General features: G+C 49.6%; 1 protein-coding gene across 1 annotated transcript in view; it reads right to left on the minus strand.

The window, feature by feature from the left end:
* VAPB (VAMP associated protein B and C) overlaps nt 1-14208 on the minus strand; it is a 316279-nt gene that overhangs the window by 97551 nt on the left and 204520 nt on the right. Inside the window, exon 4 of the mRNA XM_069243578.1 lies at nt 4718-4798. Within this exon, the coding sequence (XP_069099679.1) occupies nt 4718-4798 (81 nt within the window). The remainder of the gene's footprint in view (nt 1-4717; nt 4799-14208) is intronic.

Consider the following 14208-nt stretch of genomic DNA (forward strand, 5'->3'; position numbering starts at 1 on the left):
GGCACTGGAGCTCAAGGGTGCAGAGAGTATGGAGCAGGTGACAGCCCTGTGAATACTTCTTAAGTGGGTTTGTGGCATTATTGGGCACCAGATGACTGATTTCCCAGGTCTAAATAGGGGGAAGACATTGCTGCCCCCCCCCACCCCCATTAAGTGCCCCTACTGTCATTGAAAAGTGAAAGTGAATCAGAAACGGAGAGTAAATTACAATTTCTTTGATTTTTGGGCTCCTCCTACAGGATCGGATGCAGCTGGCCGGATTACAATGAGGCAATTCCTTAAGGGACATCTGCACTGCCCACCTCAGGCTACCTGCTGAGATAACAGGGGAGGTAGGAACACTCATTCTGTCCTGCATCTGGAGCTACCTTTAAAATCGAAGGGCGGCATGCTGGGAAAGCTCCTATCCCGGGCCTGCAAGATATTGAATGCCAGCCTATCCACTGGGCAACTGGCGTACATAGGAGCCAACTTGACTCTTATCTTGCCCTGGTGGACTGCGTGGGGTACTAATGTGACTCCTTTCCCCAGGAGACACCTGAGCCCGCATTGGCCTTTGACAGTAAACCGCGCCACAATGGGTAAATTCTACTACCACAAGGGCAGCTGGCAAAATGATGCAAGGTTGCTCACATGAGGGACACAACGGAGGAGACACTATCCTTAAGGCCACAGCTGTGCCCCGTGAAGCACTGGAGTCCAAGATATACACCACGGTCACAGACCTGGGATTACTGAGAAACTACCAAAGATGGCCTGCAGGGAGAGTCAGCACTACGGAGAGAACACTTGACAATCTGAACCCTGATAAGACTCTGCAGGGTCGATTGACTAGGATGGAGAGCAGAGAAAAGACACTTGAACTACAGGCGGAGGACGCAGGGAACAGAGCAAGGAGAAATTACCTTCCCATTGTGGGCATGCCAGTACGTATTGAGGGACCAGGCTCTGAAATGACTACCTTCCTGGAAGCATGGCTCCGCACCTAAGTTGCACCTGAGGGCCTTTCCCCCTTTTATGCACTTGTAAGTTCCCACTGCGTACCCTCTCGAACTCCACCGGCTGGAGCGAGACCCCATTTTGTAGTGGCCAGGGTCCCACACTTCCAAGATTGGGATCACAACTTGTCTCGTGCACAAGCCAAAGGTGACATTATGGTGGAAAATAGGAAAGTGATGATATTCCCAGGCTTTACGAAAGAGGTACGGCGGTAGAGGGTGTCGCTCACTGAGGTTAAAGGGGAAACTAAGGGATTTGGGTGTATGCTATGCTGTTCCCAGTCCGACTTCGTTTGATGTATGCAGATACTGTCAAGTTCTTCACCTATCCAACTCTAGGAGTGGATCAAGCACCTTCCCCAGCGTGCGGGCAGCCCAGGGGTTGAAATGGGGCGTAACACCAAACGACTCCAGAGGAAGAGACCTAAAACCAGCATAAAGGCAGCCTGTCCCGCTTACAGGCACTGCAGGAACGCCAGAGTGTGGTGGAGGTGGTAGCAGTCATCGGTGGAATGGGCTCTGCACCGGCCTCAGAACGGGGTGGTGATGATCATGATGAAGAGAACTGTGACTCGGAGTGTGCCCCACTCTCCTCCCGTAGTTCTGATGTTCTTCCGCAGGTCACCCCAGGCTCAGCAGACAAACTGATTTAAGCCCACTACATGCTTTGTCATGTGACTGCACCACTGGGGGACAGAGAATCTGATCACAAACTACATGTGTGTAAGGAATGATAGGGTGAGATTAGTAATCAATACTCTCCTCCTCAAACTTCCTGGGTGGTGGGCGAAGAATGACATTGGAACCCTACTCCAAGATGGGATGAGTTGTGCTTATGGAAAAATGCATGACTGTTGCTATTTTGTTTGCTAGTTTGAATGGGGGTGATTTTCACTTGGAGTTGTGGGATTTTGGTTGTTCATTTTATGGGTACTGCGACTGGGTCTTTCCCTGCCTCCATTGCCACTCCCTTTGCACAATGGGATGATATTTCTCACCCTCCACCTGACTTCATCCTGAGGGTGGGGGCTCTTGGTTTATCCTTCCGCTCCTCGTTATGGCAGCCCCCTCAACCTACAACTTTGTCAGCTGGAATGTCAGCAGCCTATATAGTATGGCAAAACTGTACAAGGTACATGCATATTTAAATTGGTGGGGGGCCCACACAGCCCTCTTATAAGATACTCCCCTCATACTCTGCATTTGTGGGGAGGTCTGGATCGGACCTGGGGTTCCTTTCCAGAACCAAACAAAATACCAGCCCTTCACTACAGGGTTAACTCTCCGGACAAAACTGGACACTATTTAAGAGGCTGAATGATGACATCCCATGGGGCCTAGTTAAATGAGGAGCCTTGATTTGCAAACCCTGTGTATTTTCAGATACCCTACAACGTCCAGCGAATGAGCAGTCTCTACACTGAGGGATCTACTTATTCAACCATGATACCACCTCATGTGTTGGTTTCCTCCGTTTTATACACTTTGTACTGCATATTCATGACGAATATTACATTTGTATCTTTATCCAACTACTGCACCACCATAAATGTTGTTAACCTTTTCGACTACGTCCTGTACATTTTTTCAGTAACCAAGACTACTGTCTCATTTTTTTAAAAGAACGATATTCTACATTTCTCAACCACACTACCACAAAATAGAGCATTAGAATTATCTAATTTTGCCACTATCTTGCCTCTAAGGGGAACCCTTGGGCTATGTGCACACTATTTCCTACTTTGAGATAGTATATACAGAGCCAACTTCCTACACCTCCTTAACTCGAACAGGGTCCTTGGTAGAAACATACCCTGTGTTACATATGACATTGCCATCTTGTATATGGTAGTGGTCTAGTTATAGATGTGTAATTGACCATTGCAACATATGCTCACATTACAAATGAGACGTGTTTGCTGTGAGTGGTAATATTTGGGCCCCAGGCAGGCAGAATATAGGTTGATGGGCGGGAGTGACACTTTGGAGTAGTAAGTAACTTCTTGTTCTTAGCAACGAAAGATGAGACCATGCTTGCTGACATAGCGATACACCATAATTTCTCATTTTACGTATTAAAGTGTGAATACAAGCTCACCCCCCTCTCACCGGAGGGCCAATGATGTAAGAACCTAAGCTGTAATATGTACATTGTGGGTCCTCCATTATGTGTCTACATGTTGTCCTGTGTTGTGCATTCCAGGGTGCAGGCATCACTGTGTGCTATCACTCCATCCTATATTCAAATAATTAATTGCATGTGAATCTCACATTTGGGGTGCTGTATTCATTTTGAGGGCATAGTAATTAAAAAATTGCTTTACAAAATTATTTAAAAAAAAAAAAAAAAAAACCTTCTCTAGTGGCCTTTGAGGGAGTTGATGTTAAAAGTGCTCTCACAACACTGATTGAATTTTGGGTCTTCTGTAATGGGTTGATTGAGCTACCATAGTGAATGTATTTCATTTGAATTTGTGTGGGAATTTCTTGGCATAGCTACTAAAATGCCACTGTGAGGACTCGCTAATTCAGAGTTAAGATGTTTTAAAAAAATAAAACCCAAATAAAGAAGAGTTGTTAGTAATTATTCAGAGGTCCTGCACAGAGGTGGGGTAATTCAGTGCTAGACAATATAACCAAAGAGTAATATTTTCTCCCAAGTGATCACTTTAGTCTTGGAAGAATGACTACCTGTTTTTGGAGTGCAGAAGGGAACGAAAAGCCTCACAAGAATCTGGTTGCAGAGGCCCTCAAAGTAGGCAGTCAGCAGAAATGGCACAGTCGTTTGAACAGCCCTGGGGCAAGAACAATCCTTTACTACTTGGAGCATTTCTTTGTCAAAGAATTCCTGGTCCTTGCCCTGGAAATGGTTACAGTTGAAGGGAAGAAGGGACAGCAGTAACGGTGATGAGAAGGAGAAAGTTTGATACAATGAGGTAACCCTTTCATGTCCTACTTGAACAGTATACTGACAAACATGCAGATAACAGATATGGTAGAGTGCACTTAACTTGGGCTGAAACAATTCGGCATGTGACAGAATAATGTCAGCAACAAGCAATCTAATTATGATGTAATTGTACGTATTTCATCTTAACAAATTTACCCATCACAAATAACCAAGTTCAAGCAAGCGGCTATGACAAGGAAAGGCTAACAGTTACACAGTGCAATGTGCAGATACCTCAATTGCTGCAATTAGCTTAGAAACTGTCCAAGTAAGTCAGTTTTGAGATAGATCACCCACAACATCAGTACAAGGCCCACCCTCTGAGTACAGGATCTGTTTCATAACGATGTAGCAGCACCTATGAGACTGTTTTTGGTTTGCTATAGTACTGACTTTGCAAAACTCCAATTGGAGAGAATCTCCGCTTCTTAACTGCTCACAACCTCTGATGAATGGAGACGTCTGGGTTAGATATGGTGAATTGTTTTCCTGTGTGTACAACTTTGTCAGCCAATCAACACAGCTTGAATTCTATCCTTGTAAGAATAAGAGCCAGTGCAATTCCAATAAGGATCTTCCCTGATACAAATGCTGAAAACACTAATCGTACATTGCTTTTTAATTAAGGCTTGATTCATGGTGGCGTTGAGTGAATGCAGAGGGATCTCAATTACGGTCTTACAACTCCTAGTAACTGAACAGGAGTTCATAGCTACATTCAATGTATAGCATGTAATTTCACAACACTGCTCATGCTAAGGATACTTACAGGCTTCTCGTTCTCTGAAGGGAGCTCAAACACACATCGGAGTTTAGAATCCATTAGTTCGTCTGGTTTCGCCTCTTTCCACTGGAAACAAGTAAATGGCATTAAGGTAAGAGGCACAGTTAACTTGAAGGGTAAATAATGTCTTTAAAAAAAAAAAATTACAGTAGTTGTTAAAAACAAAACAATCGATTTCTTCTGGAATTCAAAGAGCAGCTCTGACAAATGTTTCAGTGGAGAAGCGTTTCTTACCTCTAACTTTAGTTTTTATTCATAGGGATCCTAAATGACCCAAGTGAAGTTACCTGAGGTACAGTGGCATTTCAAGAATGCTCTTAAATCACTATTTTAAAGTCTTACTTTATTGGAAAAACACAAAACAAATTCAAAGTTTTTTTTTGTTTTTTTTTTTTAAATAAGGCGGTTGCACAGGAAATCTGATGCTGCCTTTAGAAGTCTTAAAGCCCTCTAGAGCTCAGATCCCCGCATACTAATAATACCATGCTCACCCAACAAACCATCAGTTCTACTTAACAAACCTCTGAATAAGCGGATGTAAGAGAGACTATAGGTGTCTTATCAGTTAGGAGGATTCCCCGGAGGGTGAACTAAAATTACAACCAAGCATACTTTATTGTTTTTTATAATGGAAGCCTCATTTGAATGCTACTACAATGAAATACCAAGGCGTAGGATCAAGTTTGGTTAAAGAGCAAATGGGGGCGTGGTCCGGCCACGAACAAAGATGGCTGCTTAATGTTGGGGCTCCGATCGTGGCCGGGGGTGCCCAGGGGGTTGCAATCTCCATCTTTTTGGTCCGGGAGCCTCCCCCCCCCCATGTGATGGAGCCTGTGCCGGGAGGGGCTGCTGCCGAGGCGCATTGCCCTTAGTTGTAAGGGAGGAACTTGAAGCGGAGGCCAGCCGGGGGATAGCGAGTCACAGCCTACAGCCAGCATGGGACGTGGCCGCCAGACCGGACCAGCTGCAGTTATGAAAGGTGCTGGAGGTGAGGAGGCCCCATCTGTGTCTCGGAGTTCCGGAGGACGCAGCCGCTGGACCGTGACAGCCACGACTCCCCCTCACCTGGGTCGCAGTCTATTGGGGAGAGCTCGAACACGACAGCCGGCGGCACGGCTGACACGCTGGAAATGGTGGGGCCACCTACAAGGCCTAGGGGGTCCTGGCAGCTCTTGTGAGCACTTGGTGGACAGTGAGGAGTGTGACACGCGCTTGGCAGGACTGGTACAGCTTCCCCCTCCCCCTTACCCCCCAGGGGATGGCTGGCCTCAATTGTATGTGGAGAGCAAGGGGAGAGTACCGACTCAGATGCTGACTGTATGGACCATAGCCTGGGTCCCCCTCCAGAGGTCAATACCACAGGGGGAGTGCATACTAACCTGACGACGTCCAGTAAAAAAAGTGTGGATACTCGCCTTAAAACTGTCGCCTACCTTTGTGAGGGGAAGAGGTAACGGGGAGCCTAGATACAGAGGCTCAGGCAAAGAGACCTTCAGGTATAAGGCCCCTCCCCCATCCACCGCTGTCTCCGTCATACACCACCCTCCCCCCTCCGGCTGCGTTGCCTCCTAAGGGGTCCTTCACTACAAGGGACCGCAAATGGAGATACCGTCCCCACCGATATGAGATATGAGGCCCAACCCAGCCGGCTGGGGGGATAATACGCTAGTTCTCAGAGAAGAGACCTTGCACCCCGACCCACCCCAGATTCTCTTTCCATCTGCTCTGCCCCAACTTCCCTGGCCGAGACGCATGGGTTGGACGTCCACCTCATAGCCTTGGAGTCCAGCCCCTCATCAAACCCAGCGATGCCCGGAGGAAGGTCGGCGAGTAAACATTCTAGCAAACCTGCACAGCAGCTACTTTTCTCAGAGGCACTCCAACCTACTAAACCGACACCCTCACCTGTACTGTCTCCAGAGATGGCTGGCACGGGGAGGAGACAACAATGGACTGCATACTTCAGGAGATAACAGCGGTCAGCCGTAGGCTAGAAGGAATGGACCTAGCAATAACCTCACTGACATCAGATACCAAATCAATGCACTTGGACATAGCAGGCTTTCAGTCCCGGGTAACAGGACTAGAACATCGAATGACGACTGTGGAGGGCCACATGCACAAGGTCCTAGACAAAGATCAGGAACTTGAGTTCCTTTGTAGCAAAATCATCAACTTGGAGGACAGGAGTCAGAGAGACAACATCCGTCTCTTTGGTTTTCTGGAACAAGTTGAGGGCGCAGACACCCCCTCCTTTATCCACACTGTCCGAAACGGTCTTTGACCTGCCATTGGAGTGCCAAAGAGCACGTTGCCTAGGTCCTAGCAGAAAAGACGGCTCTTCCAAGCCTCACTCAATCATTTCTTGTCTTCTGAGGCACAAACAGGTCTGCCAGCTCCTGACGGTAGCCCGTGCACGCGGACCCTTCAAAACGAAGGGCTACGAAATCCGCATAACGGCCGACTTCGAGAGAAACTAATGAGTGCCGGAAGGGGTTCTTGGCACTTCGCCCTAAAATGAGGCAACTGGAAGTAAAATATGGCCTCTTTGCCTCTGCGAGACTGTGGACCACCAAAAATGGAGTATCCAAAAGCTTTTATGACCCAGAAGACTTGTAATTATACCTGGACAATTTGCAATCCCTCTCTATGGACACAACGGACTCCGACCGCCCTCTGAGCGCATCCTGTGATAATAGACACCTCGCTCCCATCACTCGAATAGGAGGGAACAGACCGCTCCACACCTGACCTTCGACCCAGGGACCTGGATAGGCTTTAAAAAAAAAAATCGCATGACGCGCGAGGCCAAATCCTGCAGGCCGTGGTGCTCCACACGCAGCTCTAGGACACAGATAAGTCCTGCTCCCCCTTGAAACCTAAGCTGGACCCCAACTGAACTTGGACTTACTTGGTCTCATCAGCACTTGTCCTAACTCAGTCGTGATGTATAGGTCCTGGAGGCCCAGAGACTAGATGAAAGACTAGGGGGGGCTGCCAAACAGCGGACCGGCGGACAGATGAGTACCTACCTGCATGTTACAATTGAGCTGTTGTCTGTTATGTGTTCATACTGTTACTGGTAATTTACTCACCCACATGCTTGATGTGAGCCTTGTTTTTTGTTTCTAGTCTTGATCGAGCAATGTATGTTGATAATGCATGGATAGCCAAAAAACCTTGCCTCTTAATGTTCCTATACAAGTTAACGGTTCCTAATGAGCAGCCATAACATTCTCCATCTTTTGGGACTGTTCCCCCGGCACTCCTGTTTCGCTAGGACCCTTGCCCCCGCCGCGCTCCTAGCGCTTCTGCGCACCTGGGACACTCCTGCGGCCCCTGGTGGTTGTACCCTCTCCATGGGTCTGCTCAACCCTGTCCCCTCCTGGCGAGGGAATTAGAGATGGGGGTTGCCCTGGGCGTCGCAGCCCCCGGTCGGGGCCCACCCGGCTGAGCTTGGGGCTCCATAGGCATGGACCCGCATCCTAAAGATCAAGCCCCTTGGAGTTTGAATCCGTACTCCTCTTCTTAGCTCCCTTTTATACCCTCCTTTTTACCCCTACCTTCCCGCCTATCTATCCGCCTTCCTCTTCCCCCCCATCCCCTGACCCCTATATCTCTCTTTTCCTCTCAGTCTCTAATCGTCTCTCTCCTTCTCATCTCCAAGCAGCTCTCCCTCTCCCCCCACCCCCTCCGCCTCTCTCCAAACCTCTTTCCCATCTCCAAGGGTCACCCAACGCAAGTCACCCCCCCCTTCTTTTCTTCGGTGACCGAAGCTACCCTTCCCGCTGTTCTAAGCGGCGCCTCCTCCTCCCACCTTTACCCTAACCACTTATTTGGCTCTACCATTATGGTCGGCCCCATACCTTCTGGGGCCGGCCCCCTTCGGATTGTTTCCTGGAATGTTCACGGCCTGACGCACTTGGTAAAGTGGGAAAAAATACTATCCTACCTTCAATCCCAAAGAGCCGATATCGCTCTCCTACAGGAGATGCATCTGAACAGCACTGAATCCAATAAACTACAGAGGGATTGTGTGGGTAAGGTACTCTTTAGTTGCTACCCTCATTATCCAGAAGCGGCAGGAGGGGCCTCGCGGAACTGTGGGGTCGAAATTTTGCTCGGCAAAACGTTACCTAGATCAATAACCAAAACATGGGAGGACACTGAAGGTCATTTTGTATTCACTAAATTAAGGCTGGGAAACTCGTCTATATGCGTGGGCTCAGTATATGCACCAAGCGGCCCCAAAAGACAGTTCCTTTTACAAATCAATCGGCTTCTGGCCGAAATAGGACACAGGATGCAGTGCTGGGCAGGATGTGATGGCGGATGCAGGCTTGGTAGACTGCTGGAGACTTCCTCACCCAACTGACAAGTCTCACTCAGTTTCAGCTGGATTTTTTCTTGGTGTCGCACAATGTTGTGGCCGAACTCCAAAATACTAGCATTACAGACTGTGGCCTTTCGGACCACTCCCCGATCCAACTGTCAGTACAACTAGGTTTGTCATACCCTGGCCGCAAACCCTGGCATTTCGCCATTTCCCAATACAGAACTCCTCATGGCAAGATCCGTCTGCAGAACCATGTGTCTACCTACATGGACGATAATGCCGGATCTGTTGCTTCCAAGAGAGTGATATGGGCAGCAGCAAAGGCGACGATTAGGGGGCATATGATGCGAGATGCGGCACTGGATAATAGAGCAAGAAAGGCTCGCCAGGCATCCCTAGAGGACGCAATACGACGACTCATGAGGCAATATACCAGCCACCCTTCTTTAGAGCGCGCCCGAATGGCGCATAACAAGCTTTTTACATCTCAAGCCGAATATGCGATACAACGGCTACGGAGACGACATGATGACAAGGGGAAAAGGCCGGCCGCCTTCTGGCAGCACAGCTCAGACAAAGGAAGGCCGCTCTAGCTATACCGGCTATTACATCCACGACCAGCGAAATACTCACCCGGACCCAGGACACTGTGAATGAGTGTAGGAAGTTGGCTCTGTATGCACTATTTCAAAGTAAGAAATAGCATGCACAGAGTCCAAGGGTTCCCCTTAGAGGTAAGATAGTGGCAAAAAGAGATAATTCTAATGCTCTATTTTGTGGTAGTGTGGTCGAGCAGTAGGCTTATCAGAGGGTAGTGTTAAGCATTTGTTGTACACACACAGGCAATAAATGGGGAACACGCACTCAAAAACAATTCCAGGCCAATAGGTTTTTATATATGTAGGAAGTTGGCTCTGTATGTGCTATTTCAAAGTAAGGAATAGTATGCACAGAGTCCAAGGGTTCCCCTTAGAGGTAAGATAGTGGCAAAAAGAGATAATACTAATGCTCTATTTTGTGGTAGTGTGGTCGAGCAGTAGGCTTATCCAAGGAGTAGTGTTAAGCATTTGTTGCACATACACATAGACAATAAATGAGGTACACACACTCAGAGACAAATCCAGCCAATAGGTTTTTATATAGAAAAATATCTTTTCTTAGTTTATTTTAAGAACCACAGGTTCCAATTCTACATGTAATATCTCATTCGAAAGGTATTGCAGGTAAGTACTTTAGGAACTTCAAGTCATCAAAATTGCATGTATACTTTTCAAGTTATTCACAAATAGCTGTTTTAAAAGTGGACACTTAGTGCAATTTTCACAGTTCCTAGGGGAGGTAAGTTTTTGTTAGTTTTACCAGGTAAGTAAGACACTTACAGGGTTCAGTTCTTGGTCCAAGGTAGCCCACCGTTGGGGGTTCAGAGCAACCCCAAAGTCACCACACCAGCAGCTCAGGGCCGGTCAGGTGCAGAGTTCAAAGTGGTGCCCAAAACGCATAGGCTAGAATGGAGAGAAGGGGGTGCCCCGGTTCCGGTCTGCTTGCAGGTAAGTACCCGCGTCTTCGGAGGGCAGACCAGGGGGGTTTTGTAGGGCACCGGGGGGGACACAAGCCCACACAGAAATTTCACCCTCAGCGGCGCGGGGGCGGCCGGGTGCAGTGTAGAAACAGGCGTCGGGTTCGCAATGTTAGTCTATGAGAGATCTCGGGATCTCTTCAGCGCTGCAGGCAGGCAAGGGGGGGGTTCCTCGGGGAAACCTCCACTTGGACAAGGGAGAGGGACTCCTGGGGGTCACTTCTCCAGTGAAAGTCCGGTCCTTCAGGTCCTGGGGGCTGCGGGTGCAGGGTCTCTCCCAGGCGTCGGGACTTTGGATTCGAAGAGTCGCGGTCAGGGGAAGCCTCGGGATTCCCTCTGCAGGCGGCGCTGTGGGGGCTCAGGGGGGACAGGTTTTGGTACTCACAGTATCAGAGTAGTCCTGGGGTCCCTCCTGAGGTGTCGGATCTCCACCAGCCGAGTCGGGGTCGCCGGGTGCAGTGTTGCAAGTCTCACGCTTCTTGCGGGGAGCTTGCAGGGTTCTTTAAAGCTGCTGGAAACAAAGTTGCAGCTTTTCTTGGAGCAGGTCCGCTGTCCTCGGGAGTTTCTTGTCTTTTCGAAGCAGGGGCAGTCCTCAGAGGATGTCGAGGTCGCTGGTCCCTTTGGAAGGCGTCGCTGGAGCAGGATTTTTGGAAGGCAGGAGACAGGCCGGTGAGTTTCTGGAGCCAAGGCAGTTGTCGTCTTCTGGTCTTCCGCTGCAGGGGTTTTCAGCTGGGCAGTCCTTCTTCTTGTAGTTGCAGGAATCTAATTTTCTAGGGTTCAGGGTAGCCCTTAAATACTAAATTTAAGGGCGTGTTTAGGTCTGGGGGGTTAGTAGCCAATGGCTACTAGCCCTGAGGGTGGGTACACCCTCTTTGTGCCTCCTCCCAAGGGGAGGGGGTCACAATCCTAACCCTATTGGGGGAATCCTCCATCTGCAAGATGGAGGATTTCTAAAAGTTAGAGTCACCTCAGCTCGGGACACATTAGGGGCTGTCCTGACTGGCCAGTGACTCCTCCTTGTTTTTCTCATTATCTTCTCCGGCCTTGCCGCCAAAAGTGGGGCCTGGCCGGAGGGGGCGGGCAACTCCACTAGCTGGAGTGTCCTGCTGGGTTGGCACAAAGGAGGTGAGCCTTTGAGGCTCACCGCCAGGTGTGACAATTCCTGCCTGGGAGAGGTGTTAGCATCTCCACCCAGTGCAGGCTTTGTTACTGGCCTCAGAGTGACAAAGGCACTCTCCCCATGGGGCCAGCAACATGTCTCGGTTTGTGGCAGGCTGCTAAAACTAGTCAGCCTACACAGATAGTCGGTTAAGTTTCAGGGGGCACCTCTAAGGTGCCCTCTGTGGTGTATTTTACAATAAAATGTACACTGGCATCAGTGTGCATTTATTGTGCTGAGAAGTTTGATACCAAACTTCCCAGTTTTCAGTGTAGCCATTATGGTGCTGTGGAGTTCGTGTTTGACAAACTCCCAGACCATATACTCTTATGGCTACCCTGCACTTACAATGTCTAAGGTTTTGTTTAGACACTGTAGGGGTACCATGCTCATGCACTGGTACCCTCACCTATGGTATAGTGCACCCTGCCTTAGGGCTGTAAGGCCTGCTAGAGGGGTGTCTTACCTATACTGCATAGGCAGTGAGAGGCTGGCATGGCACCCTGAGGGGAGTGCCATGTCGACTTACTCGTTTTGTCCTCACTAGCACACACAAGCTGGCAAGCAGTGTGTCTGTGCTGAGTGAGAGGTCTCCAGGGTGGCATAAGACATGCTGCAGCCCTTAGAGACCTTCCTTGGCATCAGGGCCCTTGGTACTAGAAGTACCAGTTACAAGGGACTTATCTGGATGCCAGGGTCTGCCAATTGTGGATACAAAAGTACAGGTTAGGGAAAGAACACTGGTGCTGGGGCCTGGTTAGCAGGCCTCAGCACACTTTCAATTGTAAACATAGCATCAGCAAAGGCAAAAAGTCAGGGGGCAACCATGCCAAGGAGGCATTTCCTTACAATATAGAAAAATATATTTTCTTAGTTTATTTTAAGAACCACAGGTTCAAGATTTACAAACAATACTTTAAATGAAAGGTATTTCACTTAGGAACTTTGAATTAGCAAAATAGCATATACAGTTTTCACAAAGTGGCATTAAGCTATTTTAAAACTGGACAGTGCAATTTTCAACAGTTCCTGGGGGAGGCAAGTGTTTGTTAGTTTTGCAGGTAAGTAAACCACCTAAAGGGTTCAAAGTTGGGTCCAAGGTAGCCCACCGTTGGGGGTTCAGGGCAACCCCAAAGTTACCACACCAGCAGCTCACGGCCGGTCAGGTGCAGAGGTCAAAGTGGTGCCCAAAACACATAGGCTTCAATGGAGAAGTGGGTGCCCCGGTTCCAGTCTGCCAGCAGGTAAGTACCCGCGTCTTCGGACGGCAGACCAGGGGGGTTTTGTAGGGCACTGCGGGGGGGAGGGGGGGGGCAAAAGTCAGCACAAAAAGTACACCCTCAGCGGCACGGGGGCGGCCAGGTGCAGTGTGCAAACAGGCGTCGGGCTTGCAATGGAGTCCAATGGGAGACCTAGGAGTCTCTTCAGCGATGCAGGCAGGCAAGGGGGGGGGGGGGCTCCTCGGGGTAGCTACCACCTGGGCAAGGGAGAGGGCCACCTGGGGGTCGCTCCTGCACTGGAGGTCGGATCCTTCAGGTCCTGGGGGCTGCGGGTGCAGTGTCCTTACCAGGCGTCGGGTCTTTGAAGCAGGCAGTCGCGGTCAGGGGGAGCCTCTGGACTCCCTCTGCAAGGTTCGCTGTGGGGGGTCAGGGGGGTCAACTCTGGCTACTCACGGGCTCGCAGTCGCCGGGGAGTCCTCCCTGTAGTGTTTGTTCTCCACAAGTCGAGCCGGGGGCGTCGGGTGCAGAGTGCAAAGTCTCACGCTTCCGGCGGGAAACGTGTGTTCTTTCAAAGTTGCTTCTTTGTTGCAAAGATGCTTCTTTCTTGGAGCAGAGCCGCTGTCCTTGGGAGTTCTTGGTCCTTTTAGATGCAGGGTAGTCCTCTGAGGCTTCAGAGGTCACTGGACCCTGTGGAACGCGTCGCTGTAGCAGTTCTTTTGAAGTGGGGAGACAGGCCGGTAGAGCTGGGGCCAAAGCAGTTGGTGTCTCAGTCTTCTCTGCATGTTTTTCAGCTCAGCAGTCCTTCTTCGTCTTAGGTTGCAGGAATCTATCTTGCTGGGTTCTGGGAGCCCCTAAATACTTGATTTAGGGGTGTGTTTAGGTCTGGGGGGGGTCAGTAGCCAATGGCTACTAGCCCTGAGGGTGGCTACACCCTCTTTGTGCCTCCTCCCTGAGGGGAGGGAGCACATCCCTAATCCTATTGGGGGAATCCTCCATCTGCAAGATGGAGGATTTCTAAAAGTCAGAGTCACCTCAGCTCAGGACACCTTTGAGGGGCTGTCCTGACTGGCCAGTGACGACTCCTTGTTTTTCTCATTATCTCGTCCGGCCTTGCCGCCAAAAGTGGGGCCGTGGCCGGAGGGGGCGGGCAACTCCACTAGCTGGAGTGCTCTGGGGTGCTGTAAC

Source organism: Pleurodeles waltl, chromosome 7, assembly GCF_031143425.1.
Source record: "Pleurodeles waltl isolate 20211129_DDA chromosome 7, aPleWal1.hap1.20221129, whole genome shotgun sequence".
NCBI lineage: Eukaryota > Metazoa > Chordata > Amphibia > Caudata > Salamandridae > Pleurodeles > Pleurodeles waltl.